At 31.2% G+C, this 14,701-nt stretch overlaps 10 protein-coding genes across 10 annotated transcripts; 6 read left to right on the top strand and 4 right to left on the bottom strand.

Moving 5' to 3' along the window:
• Positions 1 to 87: 87 nt before the first annotated feature.
• NAEGRDRAFT_65881 (uncharacterized protein) lies at positions 88 to 2,870 on the bottom strand (the record flags this gene model as incomplete). The annotated part of the gene is made up of 4 exons (XM_002678664.1): positions 88 to 292; positions 582 to 595; positions 1,078 to 2,410; positions 2,458 to 2,870. 4 exons carry the CDS (start codon positions 2,868 to 2,870, stop codon positions 88 to 90), a joined length of 1,965 nt encoding a protein of 654 aa, XP_002678710.1.
• Positions 2,871 to 3,463: 593 nt separating this feature from the next.
• On the top strand, positions 3,464 to 4,483 carry NAEGRDRAFT_65880 (aspartyl beta hydroxylase; the record flags this gene model as incomplete). Its single annotated transcript, XM_002678785.1, has 1 exon — positions 3,464 to 4,483. The coding sequence occupies one exon, from the start codon at positions 3,464 to 3,466 to the stop codon at positions 4,481 to 4,483; it is 1,020 nt and encodes a 339-aa protein (XP_002678831.1).
• A 198-nt stretch (positions 4,484 to 4,681) lies between these two features.
• Positions 4,682 to 6,505, top strand: NAEGRDRAFT_79219 (WD40 domain-containing protein; the record flags this gene model as incomplete). Its single annotated transcript, XM_002678784.1, has 2 exons — positions 4,682 to 6,315; positions 6,358 to 6,505. The coding sequence occupies 2 exons, from the start codon at positions 4,682 to 4,684 to the stop codon at positions 6,368 to 6,370; spliced, it is 1,647 nt and encodes a 548-aa protein (XP_002678830.1). The 3' UTR covers positions 6,371 to 6,505.
• NAEGRDRAFT_65878 (uncharacterized protein) lies at positions 6,499 to 7,919 on the bottom strand (the record flags this gene model as incomplete). Its single annotated transcript, XM_002678663.1, has 2 exons — positions 6,499 to 6,662; positions 6,707 to 7,919. 2 exons carry the CDS (start codon positions 7,917 to 7,919, stop codon positions 6,499 to 6,501), a joined length of 1,377 nt encoding a protein of 458 aa, XP_002678709.1.
• A 355-nt stretch (positions 7,920 to 8,274) lies between these two features.
• NAEGRDRAFT_4275 (rho family small GTPase) lies at positions 8,275 to 8,910 on the top strand (the record flags this gene model as incomplete). Its single annotated transcript, XM_002678783.1, has 3 exons — positions 8,275 to 8,327; positions 8,427 to 8,539; positions 8,606 to 8,910. Coding segments are annotated over 3 exons (471 nt in total), but the record flags the coding sequence as incomplete, so codon positions are not given.
• Positions 8,911 to 9,086: 176 nt separating this feature from the next.
• NAEGRDRAFT_65877 (uncharacterized protein) lies at positions 9,087 to 10,451 on the bottom strand (the record flags this gene model as incomplete). The annotated part of the gene is made up of 4 exons (XM_002678662.1): positions 9,087 to 9,597; positions 9,645 to 9,927; positions 9,973 to 10,202; positions 10,270 to 10,451. 4 exons carry the CDS (start codon positions 10,449 to 10,451, stop codon positions 9,087 to 9,089), a joined length of 1,206 nt encoding a protein of 401 aa, XP_002678708.1.
• Positions 10,452 to 10,710: 259 nt separating this feature from the next.
• Positions 10,711 to 11,268, top strand: NAEGRDRAFT_65876 (uncharacterized protein; the record flags this gene model as incomplete). Its single annotated transcript, XM_002678782.1, has 1 exon — positions 10,711 to 11,268. The coding sequence occupies one exon, from the start codon at positions 10,711 to 10,713 to the stop codon at positions 11,266 to 11,268; it is 558 nt and encodes a 185-aa protein (XP_002678828.1).
• A 77-nt stretch (positions 11,269 to 11,345) lies between these two features.
• Positions 11,346 to 12,806, top strand: NAEGRDRAFT_65875 (uncharacterized protein; the record flags this gene model as incomplete). The annotated part of the gene is made up of 1 exon (XM_002678781.1): positions 11,346 to 12,806. The coding sequence occupies one exon, from the start codon at positions 11,346 to 11,348 to the stop codon at positions 12,804 to 12,806; it is 1,461 nt and encodes a 486-aa protein (XP_002678827.1).
• A 357-nt stretch (positions 12,807 to 13,163) lies between these two features.
• Positions 13,164 to 13,748, top strand: NAEGRDRAFT_65874 (uncharacterized protein; the record flags this gene model as incomplete). Its single annotated transcript, XM_002678780.1, has 1 exon — positions 13,164 to 13,748. The coding sequence occupies one exon, from the start codon at positions 13,164 to 13,166 to the stop codon at positions 13,746 to 13,748; it is 585 nt and encodes a 194-aa protein (XP_002678826.1).
• A 47-nt stretch (positions 13,749 to 13,795) lies between these two features.
• FM141 (uncharacterized protein) lies at positions 13,796 to 14,680 on the bottom strand (the record flags this gene model as incomplete). Its single annotated transcript, XM_002678661.1, has 2 exons — positions 13,796 to 14,146; positions 14,195 to 14,680. 2 exons carry the CDS (start codon positions 14,678 to 14,680, stop codon positions 13,796 to 13,798), a joined length of 837 nt encoding a protein of 278 aa, XP_002678707.1.
• Between the last annotated feature and the right edge of the window lie 21 nt (positions 14,681 to 14,701).

Genomic DNA, 14,701 nt, shown 5'->3' with positions numbered 1-14,701 from the left:
TGACAATGATATTTAGGAATACAATTTGCCAAAAGTGATTATATTGGGAGACTATTAAATTTGAGGAAAAAGAATCATTTGACAATATCATTGTTTCATTTGATGTGAATTTTTCATTTCACTATTAATTGTAGGTGATGAAGAAGTATCAGAAATATTCCAATGCAATACATTATTTTGTAATTTTTCTAATTGTTGTAAACAATAATCTTTTTCATTAATAATTTTCCAAGGGTTTAAATTCATTTCTCTTATCATTTCAAATAATTCATTAAAAATTTCCTTTTCAAAACTATTTAAAATATTAAAATTTAAAATATTAAAATCAATATTGAATGGTTCGTCTTTGTTTCTATGTGATTGATTTATATATCTAATAGTATTTGATTTCATTTGAAAGCAATTGTTCCCATAACAATTAATCAAAATGGTAATATATTGAATCATTACAATAGATAATGAATAAATATCATGTGCTTTTGTAAATGATATATTTGGTTTTATATTATCATAATATAATTTATAATCAGGAGGATAATGTGTTGTTTTTGGAATGTATTCATTTGTAAATAATAATTGACTTTCTAATTTTGAACTATTAAAATCAATTAATACCATATTAAATGTTGGTAAATTATTTTCTTTTAAATATTTACTAATTAAATCAGAACCATTATTTAATATTATATTAGAATTTAAAATGTTAAAATCAATATGTGAAATATTTAATTCATGTAATAATTTTAATCCATTTAAATTATCAATAAATAATTTAATAATTAATAATAAAATTAATTTATAATCTTTTAATGGATAAATTTTACAATAATTTGAAACAAAGTAATCATACCACACAATTGTTGGTGATAAAATTGAAATAAAAATTTCATTTTTTAATCCTAAATATTTAATTTCCATATTTGTTAATTTAAATAATTTACATAATTGCTCATTGGATAATTTAATTAATTTAAAATCTATTATTTCATTTAAATATTTAGATTTTATATTTTTAAGTTTGTTCATTAATTCAATATTTTCATTAATTGTTTTATAACATGTAATTTTAATAAATACTTCCTTATTATTGTAAATTCCATCCAAATATAAAAATACTCCTTCTTTTGGATTTAAATCTCTTCTTATTCTATAATACTTATTAATTATATTAATATTAAATAATTCATATAATAATTGTTCATATTCACTGGTCATATCAAACATTAATAATTTGTCTAATTTCAAATCTTTTGTTTCATTTGTGGAATTATTTTTATCAAAGCAAAACTCTCCTGTGTTAGAAACATTGCTACCAGCTGGTCTTTGTAAAAACATATCAGTATCAGTGTTAGATTTAGATTTTTTTGAATCTTGTAACGATTGGGATTTTAGGTTTTTTCTCTTTTTTAAAGGTTTTGTATAGCATGTGGCATGCAATATATCGCCAAGTTCATCATATTCATTCAATTCATCATTATTTTCTACATTATCATTCATTTCAGTTTCTTCATCATCATCATAATAATCATAGACTCGTTTGGTTTTAAAAAAAACTATTATTTTTTCATTCCCTTTTCTTTGCAATTCAAGAGTTGGTGTTGAATTGGTGTTTGATAAAATATAAATTGTTGATTCTGAATGTTGTTCAAGAAAGGTATTGAAATTTTGTTTCCAATCAGTTTTCTCATATTTAGGCCCGTTAAAAGTCGAATCATATTGGTACGTTTTATCATATTGATTCTGAATAAGTACTTTAATAATTAAACTAATCTCATTAAAATCACTTTCAAATACTTCAGTAATAATATTATAGTAGCGTTCAAAGGTAAAATTATTAGCTTCTTGAGCTCTCAATTTAGTTTCTATTGGAGTGTTAGTAATTCTATCACATGGTTCTCCATTAAATGTTAATGTCAAATCATGTCCATAACTAAAAATAGTATATAATACTGAAAGTAGTGATTCTGGATCTTTTTTCATGTCAATAGTTGCTATTAACCTCAAAGAGAATCCAAGCCTATACGCTTTATCCATCACCATACTTGTTACATTTTCAGGTTTATAATTTTCACAATCCATTCTCAAAACAAACACTGTGGATGGACATGTTAATAAGGCAAAACATGATAGTTTTGTACTATCATAAATAGTTTTGTTTTGAGAGTTAAATAATTGGTAGGTGGTGTATTTGAGCGAAGATCTACATGTTAAACAAATTTTCAAAAAATCCTTGTGACTAAAAACAGTGTCACAGTCTGTTCGTTGACTTTCCATGAATAGTAAATAGGGATGAATCTTTTTTTCAGTCATTATTCGAATACTAGTATCTCCAAATACTCTTTTTTTCTCTTTGATATCGTATTTAGTGAATGCGTCCATCAATAGAGAACCTAACTGAAGACACTCTAGACTTTTAATATCAATCAATACTAAATATTTAAAAAATAGAATACGTACGTTTGAAATTTGAATTTTTCAGTGTTTTGCATAGCATATTCTAATATAGCCATTGTTATTGGAATTTGGTGAGTCATTTCTACAGTGTCGATACCACTTGAGAGATATTGAAGAGTATCAACAGATAAATATTTAAAGTTTCTTAATAGATTAATTTTTTGAGTTGAAACATTTCTTTCCGTAGTGTGACAATTATCAACTTGTTTTGTTTTGATAGGGGTGTTTTGGGAAATATCATTTGATCCTTTTTCTTCCACTTTTACATTTTCTTCTTCTAGATGAATACAGGTTTTAGCAATAACATTAGAAATTTGATCAAGTCTTGCTCTAATCTTTTTGGGAAAAGTAATACTATCCATCTGTGAAAGCACACTCTGTGACTTTTTCTGAATATACTGCTCAGTATACTCCATTATTTGTTTTTTTTTCTCCTCAGTGTCATGTTGTGTTGGTTCCTTATTAAAATCATCCAAGTCTGCTTGGGAAAGAAGCACTTCTTCATGATTTTCAATTTTCTTTTCTTTTTTTGGAATTTTCAAAACTTTCTCACTAATGGAATTTATATTTGTTTCTTTTTTTTGGACTCCTGTTTTCAATAATTTAAATGAAATACGCTTACAGACATTTTTCGGTAAACAAAGGTCCATTTCCGTTTTAATTTGCTCGTTACTTTTTTCTATAGAAAAAGCCTCTGAATAATACTCCAAGACAGCATCTAAAATCTTTTTACGGTAGACTCTTTCCGACGACTGTCGTTCATTATTTTGTGGTTCATGATGATTTCTTGTTGCTGACATCATTTTTTTTTAATATTTAAATTTTAATAATAATTATCCCTAATAAATTGATATATTAAACCTGAAAATGTTGACTGATAAAAATAGACAATTCTGAAAGACTTTTTGAGTGTGAAATGATCACTTTCTTTACAATATTTCATCCCTCATTAAATAAGAACATAAGCAAACTCCAGTTCCAAGTTCTAACAAGAAAAAATAGCTCCACAATGTTATCATCCTCATCTTCCACTGCTCCACCATCAAAGGACAATACTGATCAGTGTACTCCTTCGAGCGAAGAAATTAATGCCTGTAAAGAAATGATGATCAAACAATTAACGGAGGAATATTCCTTGCCAGATATTGTTGAAGAATTGAAGAGGACCAAGTTGAGGCTTGTTTATTGTTTATATGAATTTTTGATTAATTCCAATCGATTACATCAAAGTATGAGATATCCAAATTTATTTGTCTATCCACATATCGGAAATGATGAACCTTATTATGATGTTAATTATCATAATTATGAATTGAAATATGATTATAGTATTTATAGTGATATTCAATTGAGATTGGAATCTTATTTTGAAGATATTAAATCGGAATTTATTAACAATTATTTAAATATTGATGATTTGAATATTGATAATATTAAAAGTAGTGTTACTGGACAGTGGAATGCTATTTATTTGGTCAATCAAGGAAAGATTGATGAACAAATTTGTAAATTATTTCCAAACACAACAAATATTATTGAAGATATTTTAGGATTTAATGATAGAATTTGTAGATTAAATATTGGATATGTCTATTTCAGTATTATTCATAAGGGTACTCATATTAAACCGCATTGTGGTGTATCAAATATTAAATTGAGAATTCAATTACCTTTAATTGTAAATGATCATGTCACTATGAAAGTTAAAAATGTAGAAAGACAATATAATGAAGGTGAAATAATTATTCTCGACGATAGTTTCGTTCATGAAGTAATCTACAAGGATGCCAATGACAATCTAATCCTCGATCAGGATGAGCAATTATTCTCCTCCACCAACAATGAAAATATAGAACTCGATGAACCAAAAGAACTATCTAGTGAAGAAATCAAACAAAAAAGAAGAGAAGAATTGAGTGATATTCGAGTTGTCCTTTTAATTGACATTAACCATCCAGACCTCACCAAGGAAGAACTTGACCTCATTCAAGTCTTTTTCGCTCAACTCGATGGTTCCAACCAAAATTAACCACCAGCACCATCTTTAATGTACATTAACCCATCCCAACCAGTAAACCCTTCCATAAATCCTTTAGAATTCTTACTCACAACCTTCACATACTCTTTCCAGCCACAAATTTCCATCTTTCCAAAGCTGCTTTGAAACAATGATTAAAACAAATAATAATTATTTTTGAACTTCATCAAAAAATAATTCATAAAAAAAATGAATGCTAAAAAATCCTCTGCACAGAAGAGAAAACTCTCCGAAGCAACAACAACATCGACAACAAATGAGGCCTCTTCATCATCGGGTGATCTTATTGAAAATCAAGCAAAACAATTAAAAACCTCATCGGAAGAAACACTCACAGGTATTGCATCTGAAAGAAGATATTTTGTTGAATTTGTGAGTGGAATTGATGATGAAAAGTCTGGTACTACAGTTGAAATTGATGCTAACATGTCTAAACTTCAATTAAATCAACTTTTGAATAGTAACCTCTTTCTTGATAATACAGAAGAATTACCATATTCCTTCTCTGTGAATGGTGAAGAAATTCAAGCAAGTGTTAGAGATACTTTAATGGCAACACTTACAGAACAATTGAATTCTAAAAATCAACTTGCTTTGAAAAAGAGACAAGATTTATTTGATTTTGCATCAACACAAGATGCTCCTTTAAAGATTGTCTATCATCCTCAAGCATTGTTTAGAGTTAGACCTGTCAGTAGATGTACTTCAACACTTGAAGGTCACTCTGAAGCTATTTTATCTGTTAATTTCTCTCCAAATGGTGAACAATTAGCAACTGGTTCAGGTGATAATACTGTTAGAATTTGGGATTTGAATACTGAAACTCCACAACATACTCTTAAAGGTCACGAAAGTTGGGTTTTATGTGTTGCTTGGTCTCCAGATGCTAAAAAACTTGCAAGTGGTAGTAAAGATTGCAATATTAAAATTTGGTATGGAGATAGTGGTAAAAAGTGTGGAAAAGTATTGAAAGGTCACAAAAAGTGGATTACTGGTTTGAGTTGGGAACCATTTTTGAAAAATACTGCATGTAAGAGATTGGCAAGTTGTAGTAAGGATGGTACAATTATTATTTGGGATACAGTAATGACACAAAAGGAATTTACACTTTCTGGTCACTCAAAAGGTGTTTCTGGAATTATGTGGGGTTTGAATGATATTCTGTATAGTTGTTCTCAGGATTGTACTATTAGATTGTGGAATACTGATACTAAACAATGTGTACAAGTTTTATCTGGACATGCTCACTGGGTTAATACCATGTCTGTTAGTACTGAATACTTTTTAAGAAGAGGTGCTTTTGATCACAATTGTGAACCTCTCCCAGAAGCTAAAGAAGAAGTTGATAAGAGAAAGGAAGATTTATTGAGCTTGTACAATAAGACATTCGGTTCTCAACCAATTAGAATAATAACAGGTTCAGATGATAATACTCTTATTTTATGGGAACCTTCAAAGAGTGATAAACCAATTGCTAGATTAACTGGTCACAAGGGAGTTGTCAATCAAGTTAAATTTTCACCAGATGGTAGACTTATTGCTAGTGCTTCATTTGATAAGACAATCAAATTGTGGGATGCCCAAACTGGTAAATATTTATGTAGTATGAGAGGTCACGTTGGTGCTGTTTATCAATGTTGTTGGAGTGGTGACTCTAGATTATTACTTTCTGCTAGTAAGGATTCGACTGCTAAGGTGTGGGATGTTCAAAAACGTCAACTTCTCAATGATATGCCTGGTCACTACGATGAAGTTTTTGCTGTCGATTGGTCTCCTGGTGGTGATAAAGCTGCCTCTGGTGGTAAGGACAGAATGTTGAAGATGTAAGTTTTTTAATTTTACTATTGAGTTCTAACCCTAAATAGTTGGAGACATTAAGTTTAAAGTTGAAATATTATATTGGAATGTTGAACTATTTGTGCAATGCTTTAAAATTTTGATCTGTGGCATTTTCATCAATAACTGAGTTTCGAATAAGATTACGAGTCATTTATAAATATTAAAATTTATTTCTTCTTTTTGTCCTCATTATTTGTTGAGGTTGTTGGAGGAGTGGAAGTTGATTTGTTTTCCTCAACAATCACTGGTACGATTTGCTTTGTTGGCATATTCATTACCTTATTGAGATCCAAAATCAACATGACAATGTAGAAAGCAAATGACAAAACAACTAATAATTGAGGGTTAAATCTTAATTCCAAATCAAAAACTTACCTGGAATAACATATTTTGGATAGATGTCGTCAAATGTTAAGGTAACTGGCAAGAAGATTGCAGAGACATTGTTAGCAATGTGCAATAATGCATTTTCTGCCAAGTTTTCTGTCAAATAATATCTAGTACTGTAGAACATTCCCAAAACAAAACCAGCAAGAACTTGATAATAAGTGTACACGTAGGATGCTCCCCAGTTGACTGAAAACATGTGGAGGACTGCAAACAAAGTATTAGTCATTACAAAGCTTACAACTGGTCTACCAGTTCTTCTAAAGAACATATGGACAAGTACAACTCTGAGAATAATTTCTTCCACAATTGGAGAACCAATCATTAATTGAATCATCTTGAGATAGTCTACTTGAGTACCTTCTTGTTCTAAAAGATTTGGGATTGTAGTATTGATGGTTTCTGTTTCACTAACAAAGGAAGTAATATCATCTTCGATTGGTGCTTCAATTTCAGTTTCATTGCCAAAGAATCCAAATGGATTTTTAGTATCTCTCTTAATGGCAGTAAAATTAGACATGGAGTAAATCCATTCATTATTTTGATATTGATACCAAACCAACAAAACCATTCCGATAATTATTGTCAAAATTACTAAAATTGCTTTAGCACTTGGCTTTCTAATTTTACCAAGTTTAACACCATATCTCCATGTGAAATAATAACAAATACAGAATGACCAAACAGCAACATATAAAAAGTTGAGCATAATTAAAGATGCATCCTCTGAAAATACACATGTTAAACAAGACTTCCAATCCATATTCATGACTTCATTAAAAGCTGAAAATGCTTCCGTATTGGTTGTGACAGTTGAATTCAAATCCAAATTAATTTTACAACTATCACACTTGTGAATAGATGAAAATGATCTATATTTATGGAATGAAACGGAAGCAAGTAAGGTTTGAACAATAGTGTTAGTAAATAAATACTCAAAAACAAATAAAACAACATCTCCTAAAGATAGCAAAATTGGAAATGCAAGACCTAAACATTTAATCCAAAAAGATTCTGTCCACTGTGGAGGCTTGTATCCAGCCTGTAACATTTTCTTTTTTTCTTCTTCTTCTTCCTCTTTTAAGAGTTCAGCCTCTTCATCACTGGTAATTTCAATTTCATCATCTTTAATTTGTTCCAAATCTTGTTTCCGATTTTTTAATTCGGAAGATGATGTTTTAGCTGATGTTTGTGGAGCCATTTTTTTTATTAATGTAAAAAATTGGAAAATTTAAAGATTTTAATAAAAACAAAACACGTGTTATTATTTATGTTTATTTAAACTAATATATATTCTTATTCGATTATAAATTGAATGTGTAATTGGTTGGTTAGGATGAAAAATTTAACTATTTCAGCAGAAAAAAGATCTTCAAAGTCCGGTTAAATTTCAAAATTAAGCCCATCACTTTTAAGGTTTTCTTGAGAGAGTGATTTAAAATCTTTGGTTGACTTGCTGAGCTGTGGCCTGTTCAAAATCCAGTTAGTGAATTATTACTCAGAGTGCGCACAAGATTTCATAAAAAAAAATGTCCTTATTGGAATGTGAGGATGATTATGATATTTCTTTGAAAGTTTGTTTTTTAGGAGATGTGAGCGTTGGTAAAACGTAAAGTTTCATTATTTTATACATTGCTCTAATCGACCCTTGTTTTGAATGGTGTTGGATTTTTCGGAATTTTGTTATTGAATGCGTTTATGCACACAGATGTATTATTAAAAGATATATTGATGATACATTTTCTTCAGTAGCTTCGACAGTTGCTGTAGATTTTGTCAGTAAAATAGTAAAGCTTGATGAAAAGAATGTAAAATTAACGAGTGAGTAATAATTTCTAGTACTCAGTATGATGATCGTATTACTAAATATAAATTGCCTTAAAACAGTATATGATACAGCTGGACAGGAACGCTTTAGAACAATACACAAATCATATTATAGACAATCAGATTTAATTATATTTGTGTATGATTGTACAGAGGTGGAATCATTGCTGCATATCGAGTCTTGGATAAAGGAAGTTGAGAAAGTTGTGGATCTTTCATCAATTAATTGTGTATTATTAGGAAATAAGATTGATCTTCCATCAACAGTTGTTGATGAAAAACAATTGAACGAGATATTCAAAAACCTTTCCTCAAAAACTAATTGTTTTAAGGCAACTTGTTCAGCTAGAACAGGAGCCTCTATTGTATCAGTAATAGAAAAAGCTATTCGTGAACGACTCAAAATTGTCAACACAGATCTAGTTCAACCAATCAAGGAAGAACATGTTATCATTGAATCCAAAGACATTTTTGAAAATGTTGCTTTGAATGCTAAAGAAAATGAAAAGAGTAAAAGTTTCTTCAGATGTTTTGTTTGAATTTATTGTTTCTTCTTAGAAATTGAGAACATGTTGATTCCCAATGCATTGCAAATATCATCAATAATAGACAAAACATAATTTACATAAATGGCTGCAGAAACAATCAAACAGGCAAATAAGCAAATATGACCAGGAATAATTGATCCTAATAGCGTGTTAACCAAATAAACAGCTGGTAAAATACACATATAGGAAGAAGTGGCTAGTGGTTTCTTGAGAAGGAATGAAAGTGTCAAATTACTTGCCAAATATCCAAATCCAAATCCCATACTAATCAGGAATGCAAATGGATGACTCTTTACAGTTGGATCAACCATTGAGATAACAAAGTATGACCCAATTAAAATACCGAATGGAATGACTGGAAGGAATGCCTTAACAACATCAGTTTCAAAACATGGAGAAGATTTTTCAGCTTCAGATACCTTATTTTCCTCAAGAGCCTTCTTATTACTCTTAATCTTCTTGATAATATTCATAACATTTTCAGCAGAAGAGTACATTGCTGCACTAGAGAAAATGTCAAAAATTTGATAGATTCGAATAGGTCAACTTACCAGAAAGTTGGAACTGTGAATAAAACCCAAAATGGAATTGGACCAAGCATTGGTTTATGGAAGAATTCATAACCAAATAAAAATCCAACAAATTGAATTGTAATAAAACCTAAAACTCCTTCAATAGGTCCATTAATCTTTCCTAAATATAATCCTCCAATATAATATTCCTCCATGGTAGCAAAAATAAATGGAACATAACCAATCAGACAAATGGCATAAGAAGTAATTGAGGCACCTTGACCACATGTGCACAAAAATGAAATGGCACAAATAGTAGTAGCTATTCGATCATGTAAACAAATCAAAAAGATGTTGGTCAACCTACCTAAAGCATCAACACCATGGTCAAACAATTCTCCAAGAGGTGAACTTGTTCCAGTATTACGTGCTTGTTTTCCATCCATATTATCCAATGTTTGATACCAAAACAATGCAATACCATTGATAAGAAAAACCCATGAAGGCACAGGTTCTGTGAAAGTTGGACAAGTAATAAAAGAACAAATTCCAGAAATTAATAAACACATAAATCCACCCAATGTAATAACGTTTGGTCTGTTTTCATTATTATTATCACAATTATCGATCGTCATCATTCCGAATATAAATTATTAAAACCTACGCAAGAGTCTTTGGAACAAACTTCATCAAAGGCTCATAAATAAAAGGATTCAAGATGTATTCTCTTGTAAGAGATTCATCGCCACCTGTTGCTTTATATTCTCGGAGATGTTGCTTAGCCTTCTCAACATCCGAACATTTACTAAAAGTCACAGAAGTGAAAGGTTTCAATCGTTGCGACATTTTTAAGATTTTTAAATAATTTCAAATATTTCAAAAAATACTTATGAACTGAAACAAAGCGTCATAATAATTTCGTTTCAAATCATCAAGACAAATACTGATATATTGATTTTGATCTTTAAATTTTCCACGAAATTGTTTTAGTCATGTAATTGTCAATGTGGAATAGTTAGACTCAATTTCTTTCCCGCCTTTTCCAACTGTTATCATTCAAATAAATTAAAAAAAATACCACAAAAAAGATTCCACAACAATAACAATGGAACAAACAAATAATCATCACGAAAATTCGGAGGATGAGGAAATGCAACAAGATGGTGGTGATGTAAAATTTGATGAAGAGGAAGAAATAGATTTGGATAGTGTGATGAAAATTAAACAATTGGCCAAGATGAGAGTTTCGATGGGAGGATTTGATGATTTGGATGCCCTGTTAGATGATGATGCAGCACCAGTAGATGAATCATTACTCTTATCAATGAAAAGAAAATCAACAACAAATGAAGAAGAAGAAACTACCAACAATGATGATGGAGAACAAGCAGACGAAGAAGAAACAACCGAAAAGAGTGAAAAGACTTCCAAGGGTAGAAAGAAGAGATCCAGAAACAAATCAAAGAAAAAGGAAAAGCAAGTTAAAGATATGGAAGATGCAGTCTATGCACAATATAAGAGAAACAAAACTATTGATGAAGATTTACCCTCAAGACCTGTAAAATATATCAATTCATTGGATGATTTGATTCCTAAAATTTTAACTCACTTGGGGCCAATTGTTAATAGTTTTGCTTGGTACGTAGTGTTGAATTCGAATTAATTCTAATTGACCATTTAAGTCACAAAAGACCTTTACGACCAGAAATTAGAGTTGATAAATTTGTGGATGATAAGGAAATGTCAACATTGAAACATGCTATGGATGGTGATGATGACGAGGATGATGACGATTCATCCGATGATGACTTTGATTTGGTTGTTACTAAAGAATTGAAACCTGGAGCAATGTTACCAACAGAAATGAATGATGATGAAGATGAGGATGGAGATTTTGAACCAAATCAAGAAGATGAGGATGATGAAGATGATGAAGATGAAACAGAAGCCAAAGAAGGAGAACAAGTAGTTTCCACTACTGATGAAGAAGGTGATGAATCAAAGAAAGAGGGTGATGAGTCAGATAATGTTGTGGATAAACCTGAAGAAACCAACATTACTGATACATTTAATGAACCACTTCCTCAAACTATGACTCTTGCCACAGATTTACCTGCTGAAGAAGATGAAGCAGAGAGTTCTGAACAGGAAGAGGAAGAAACAGTTGAGCTTACTGAAGAAGAAAAGGAAAAGCAAGAAAGAAAGGAATTGGCGAAAAAGATGGCCCTTAAGAAATATATTGATGATATGAAAGAGGAAGCTAAGGCAGCCCAAGCCTACATGTCAGATGAATGCGAAGAAGAAGATGATGAAGGAAATGTGTTGGACTATAAGACATTCGATGACTTGAACGATATGGATGAAAAGGAAATTGAAAAAGAAATTGGAGACTTTGTCACATTTTCTGATTCTGATCCAGAGGCAGAAGACATTTATGGAAATGAAGAAGCAGAAAGTGAAATTACCGGTCTTTCAGACGAAGAGGAAGATGAAACCATGTCCATGATGAGCTTTGGAGGAGATGACGATGATGAATATGACATATTAGGGGCAAGAAGAAAGAAGATTGTCTCTGCCAAACTAACACCAAAACAACTTGCTGCACAATTGGAAAAGAATCAAGAAAATCTTAAAACATTACAAAGAAAGGATGGTGGTTATGGTCAATTCTCATCCAGAGGTTCTAAACTTCTCAATATGACCCTTTCAAAGATTGCAATCCCATCCACATCAAAATCTGATACAAAGCAGGAAGTAGAAAGGAAGGAAAGAAAGGAAGCTGAGGAGAAAAAGAAGGAAGCTGAAAAGAAGCAAATGGAAGCTTATAGAAATGCCATCAAGAAGAGAAAACGTGAAATTGAAAAACAATCATTATCTCTCGTAGACAATGATGAACCATCATCAATGATGCCTACTCCATCTTTGGATTCAATTTCTTCATTTTCAAACTCTCAAGAATTGTTATCCATCATGCAATCATCAACATCCAAACAAGGAAGCCAAAAAGGCCATAAGAACACCAGTAGTGTGTCCAAACCATCCTTCTTGAACAAGTCAAATCATAACCAAAAAGCTGCCAAACAATTTGCTGCCAAACAACAAAAACTCCAACAAAAGAAGAGCAAAGAATCTGTATCCTTATTCAATTCATCCGTTTCTGAAAAACCAAAGAAAAAGAAGAAGACAACAAAGAAAAAGTAAAACCAAATATTAATTCATGAAAAACAATGATTTATTATCACTATTCAAATCTATTTCATATCGATTGCACAATGGATATTCCGTACTGTTTGGAAACTTAAGTTGAATTTCTGTATGGACATGTCCATACAGAAACCTTATTTGCAAATTCAACACCGGACACAATTTTTTATTAAGGTTTCCAAAAACCAATTCTGAATGGCTGTAATTTGAAACGAAATCTCAACCGCACCTCCGTTGATGGGCTTGTTGCACAATTGTAGCAACTTCCTCTCACATTATCAACAACTAAGCCTGATCCATATTAAGATGTCTACTTGTGAGAACTCTATCAGGTTTTTGCGCCAACAAAAAAACATGGGCAATACCGCCTCTTTCAACAATCAATATAGATATGATAGTCAGCATCAACAGCCCCCATCTGCAACAATGGATGATCAACAGTTGGAAAGAGTTGCTGAAATGTTGAAGAGATCACTTCTTGGGGATGCCATAACATTACCCGCAGGAATGTCTCCAAGAGAGTACTTTTCCTCATCAAAACACACAAAATCATCAGCAATTCTTAATGGAGGTGTTAACTATAATTCAAAAATTAATAAGATTGATTTGAAACCAATGAGAGGATATGCCTCATGCAATGAGCTCCTTAAGGCTGGAGAAAAATATAATGCAGAAACACCAACTACTTCTTCGGAAGGGTCTACAACATCTGATGCTGATAAGGATGACACCCCAACTACCTCTATCAAACGTTCGAAAAATTCAATGTCAACTCCTACAATCACAAAAAACAATTCACTTTTAATACCCAAGAAATTGAATCCCATCAAAATCCCAAACTCTTTATCTAATAATACAGTAGTTGTACCATTTATTAAGGTTGAATCACCAGATATAGTTATTAGTAGTTCAACAACACCAAAAGAAACCATTCTGTAAATATATAAACATGCCACCTAATTTATTATGAACAAATGAAAGATGTGTTATTTTCCTCCTTGTGTCAAAACAAAATGATTGCATACATCTTCAGTCTTGTGGATGGTTAACATGGTTTTACAGAAAACTTGGAATTCTTGTCCAAAATCATTCAAAACAGTTGTTTTCTTTGTAGAATTCAAACATTGATTTGTTGCACAGTGAGTGACAATCAGTGGATCATCAAGAGTAACCACTTGTCCTTCATTTTCAAGTCTAAATCCTTTGTGGATGTATTGAAATTTCCAAACAGAATCATATGTGTACAATTTGTCAACAGAAACTTCTTGACATTTCTCTGCGCTTGAAGTTCCTGAAGCAAAGCAGGTTGGTGAGGCCTTTTCTGATCTCAAAAAGAGCTGCATAATCGATTAATCTTTAAGGTTTGAAGAACTCAGAATACTTACAGGTGCACTAAATTGAGGAACGCATCTCAATCTAAACTTTTGCCCATAGTGAAGTAAATGGCTTTCCTCATCAGGAATGATCATATCGATATTGACATCGTTCTCAACTCTTTCGACAATATAACAATTCCTTGACACTGGCGAATTAACCAAAGGAGAAGTGGAGCAAGCAAATCTATCGTGAACATGATGAAGTTGTGTATCCAAATCCATTGACAAGTACCCATTTGTATTTAAACTTTTTATCATAACAATATCTCCGAATCTAATTTGTTTTTCTTCATTAAATTTGATTGTTACTGGTTCCATGTGATGTTGCAACTTTTTTTCCATCACTTGATGAGGAAGCAAACCAGCATCCTTAGCTCTTTCTAATTCTTTTTGTTTTTCGTTCATTAATTCAATATCCTCATTCCAATTTCCGATTCTAACGTGAGGTTTAAAGGTTGTATGACCTTGAAGTTGTTGTGTTGTATAATATTGCATTTTTTTGATTTTGAAAACTGT

Source organism: Naegleria gruberi (assembly GCF_000004985.1).
Source record: "Naegleria gruberi genomic scaffold NAEGRscaffold_16, whole genome shotgun sequence".
NCBI lineage: Eukaryota > Heterolobosea > Eutetramitea > Acrasida > Naegleriidae > Naegleria > Naegleria gruberi.
Note: the sequence above shows the minus strand (reverse complement) of the source record. Positions and strands in the feature narration are given on the sequence as shown.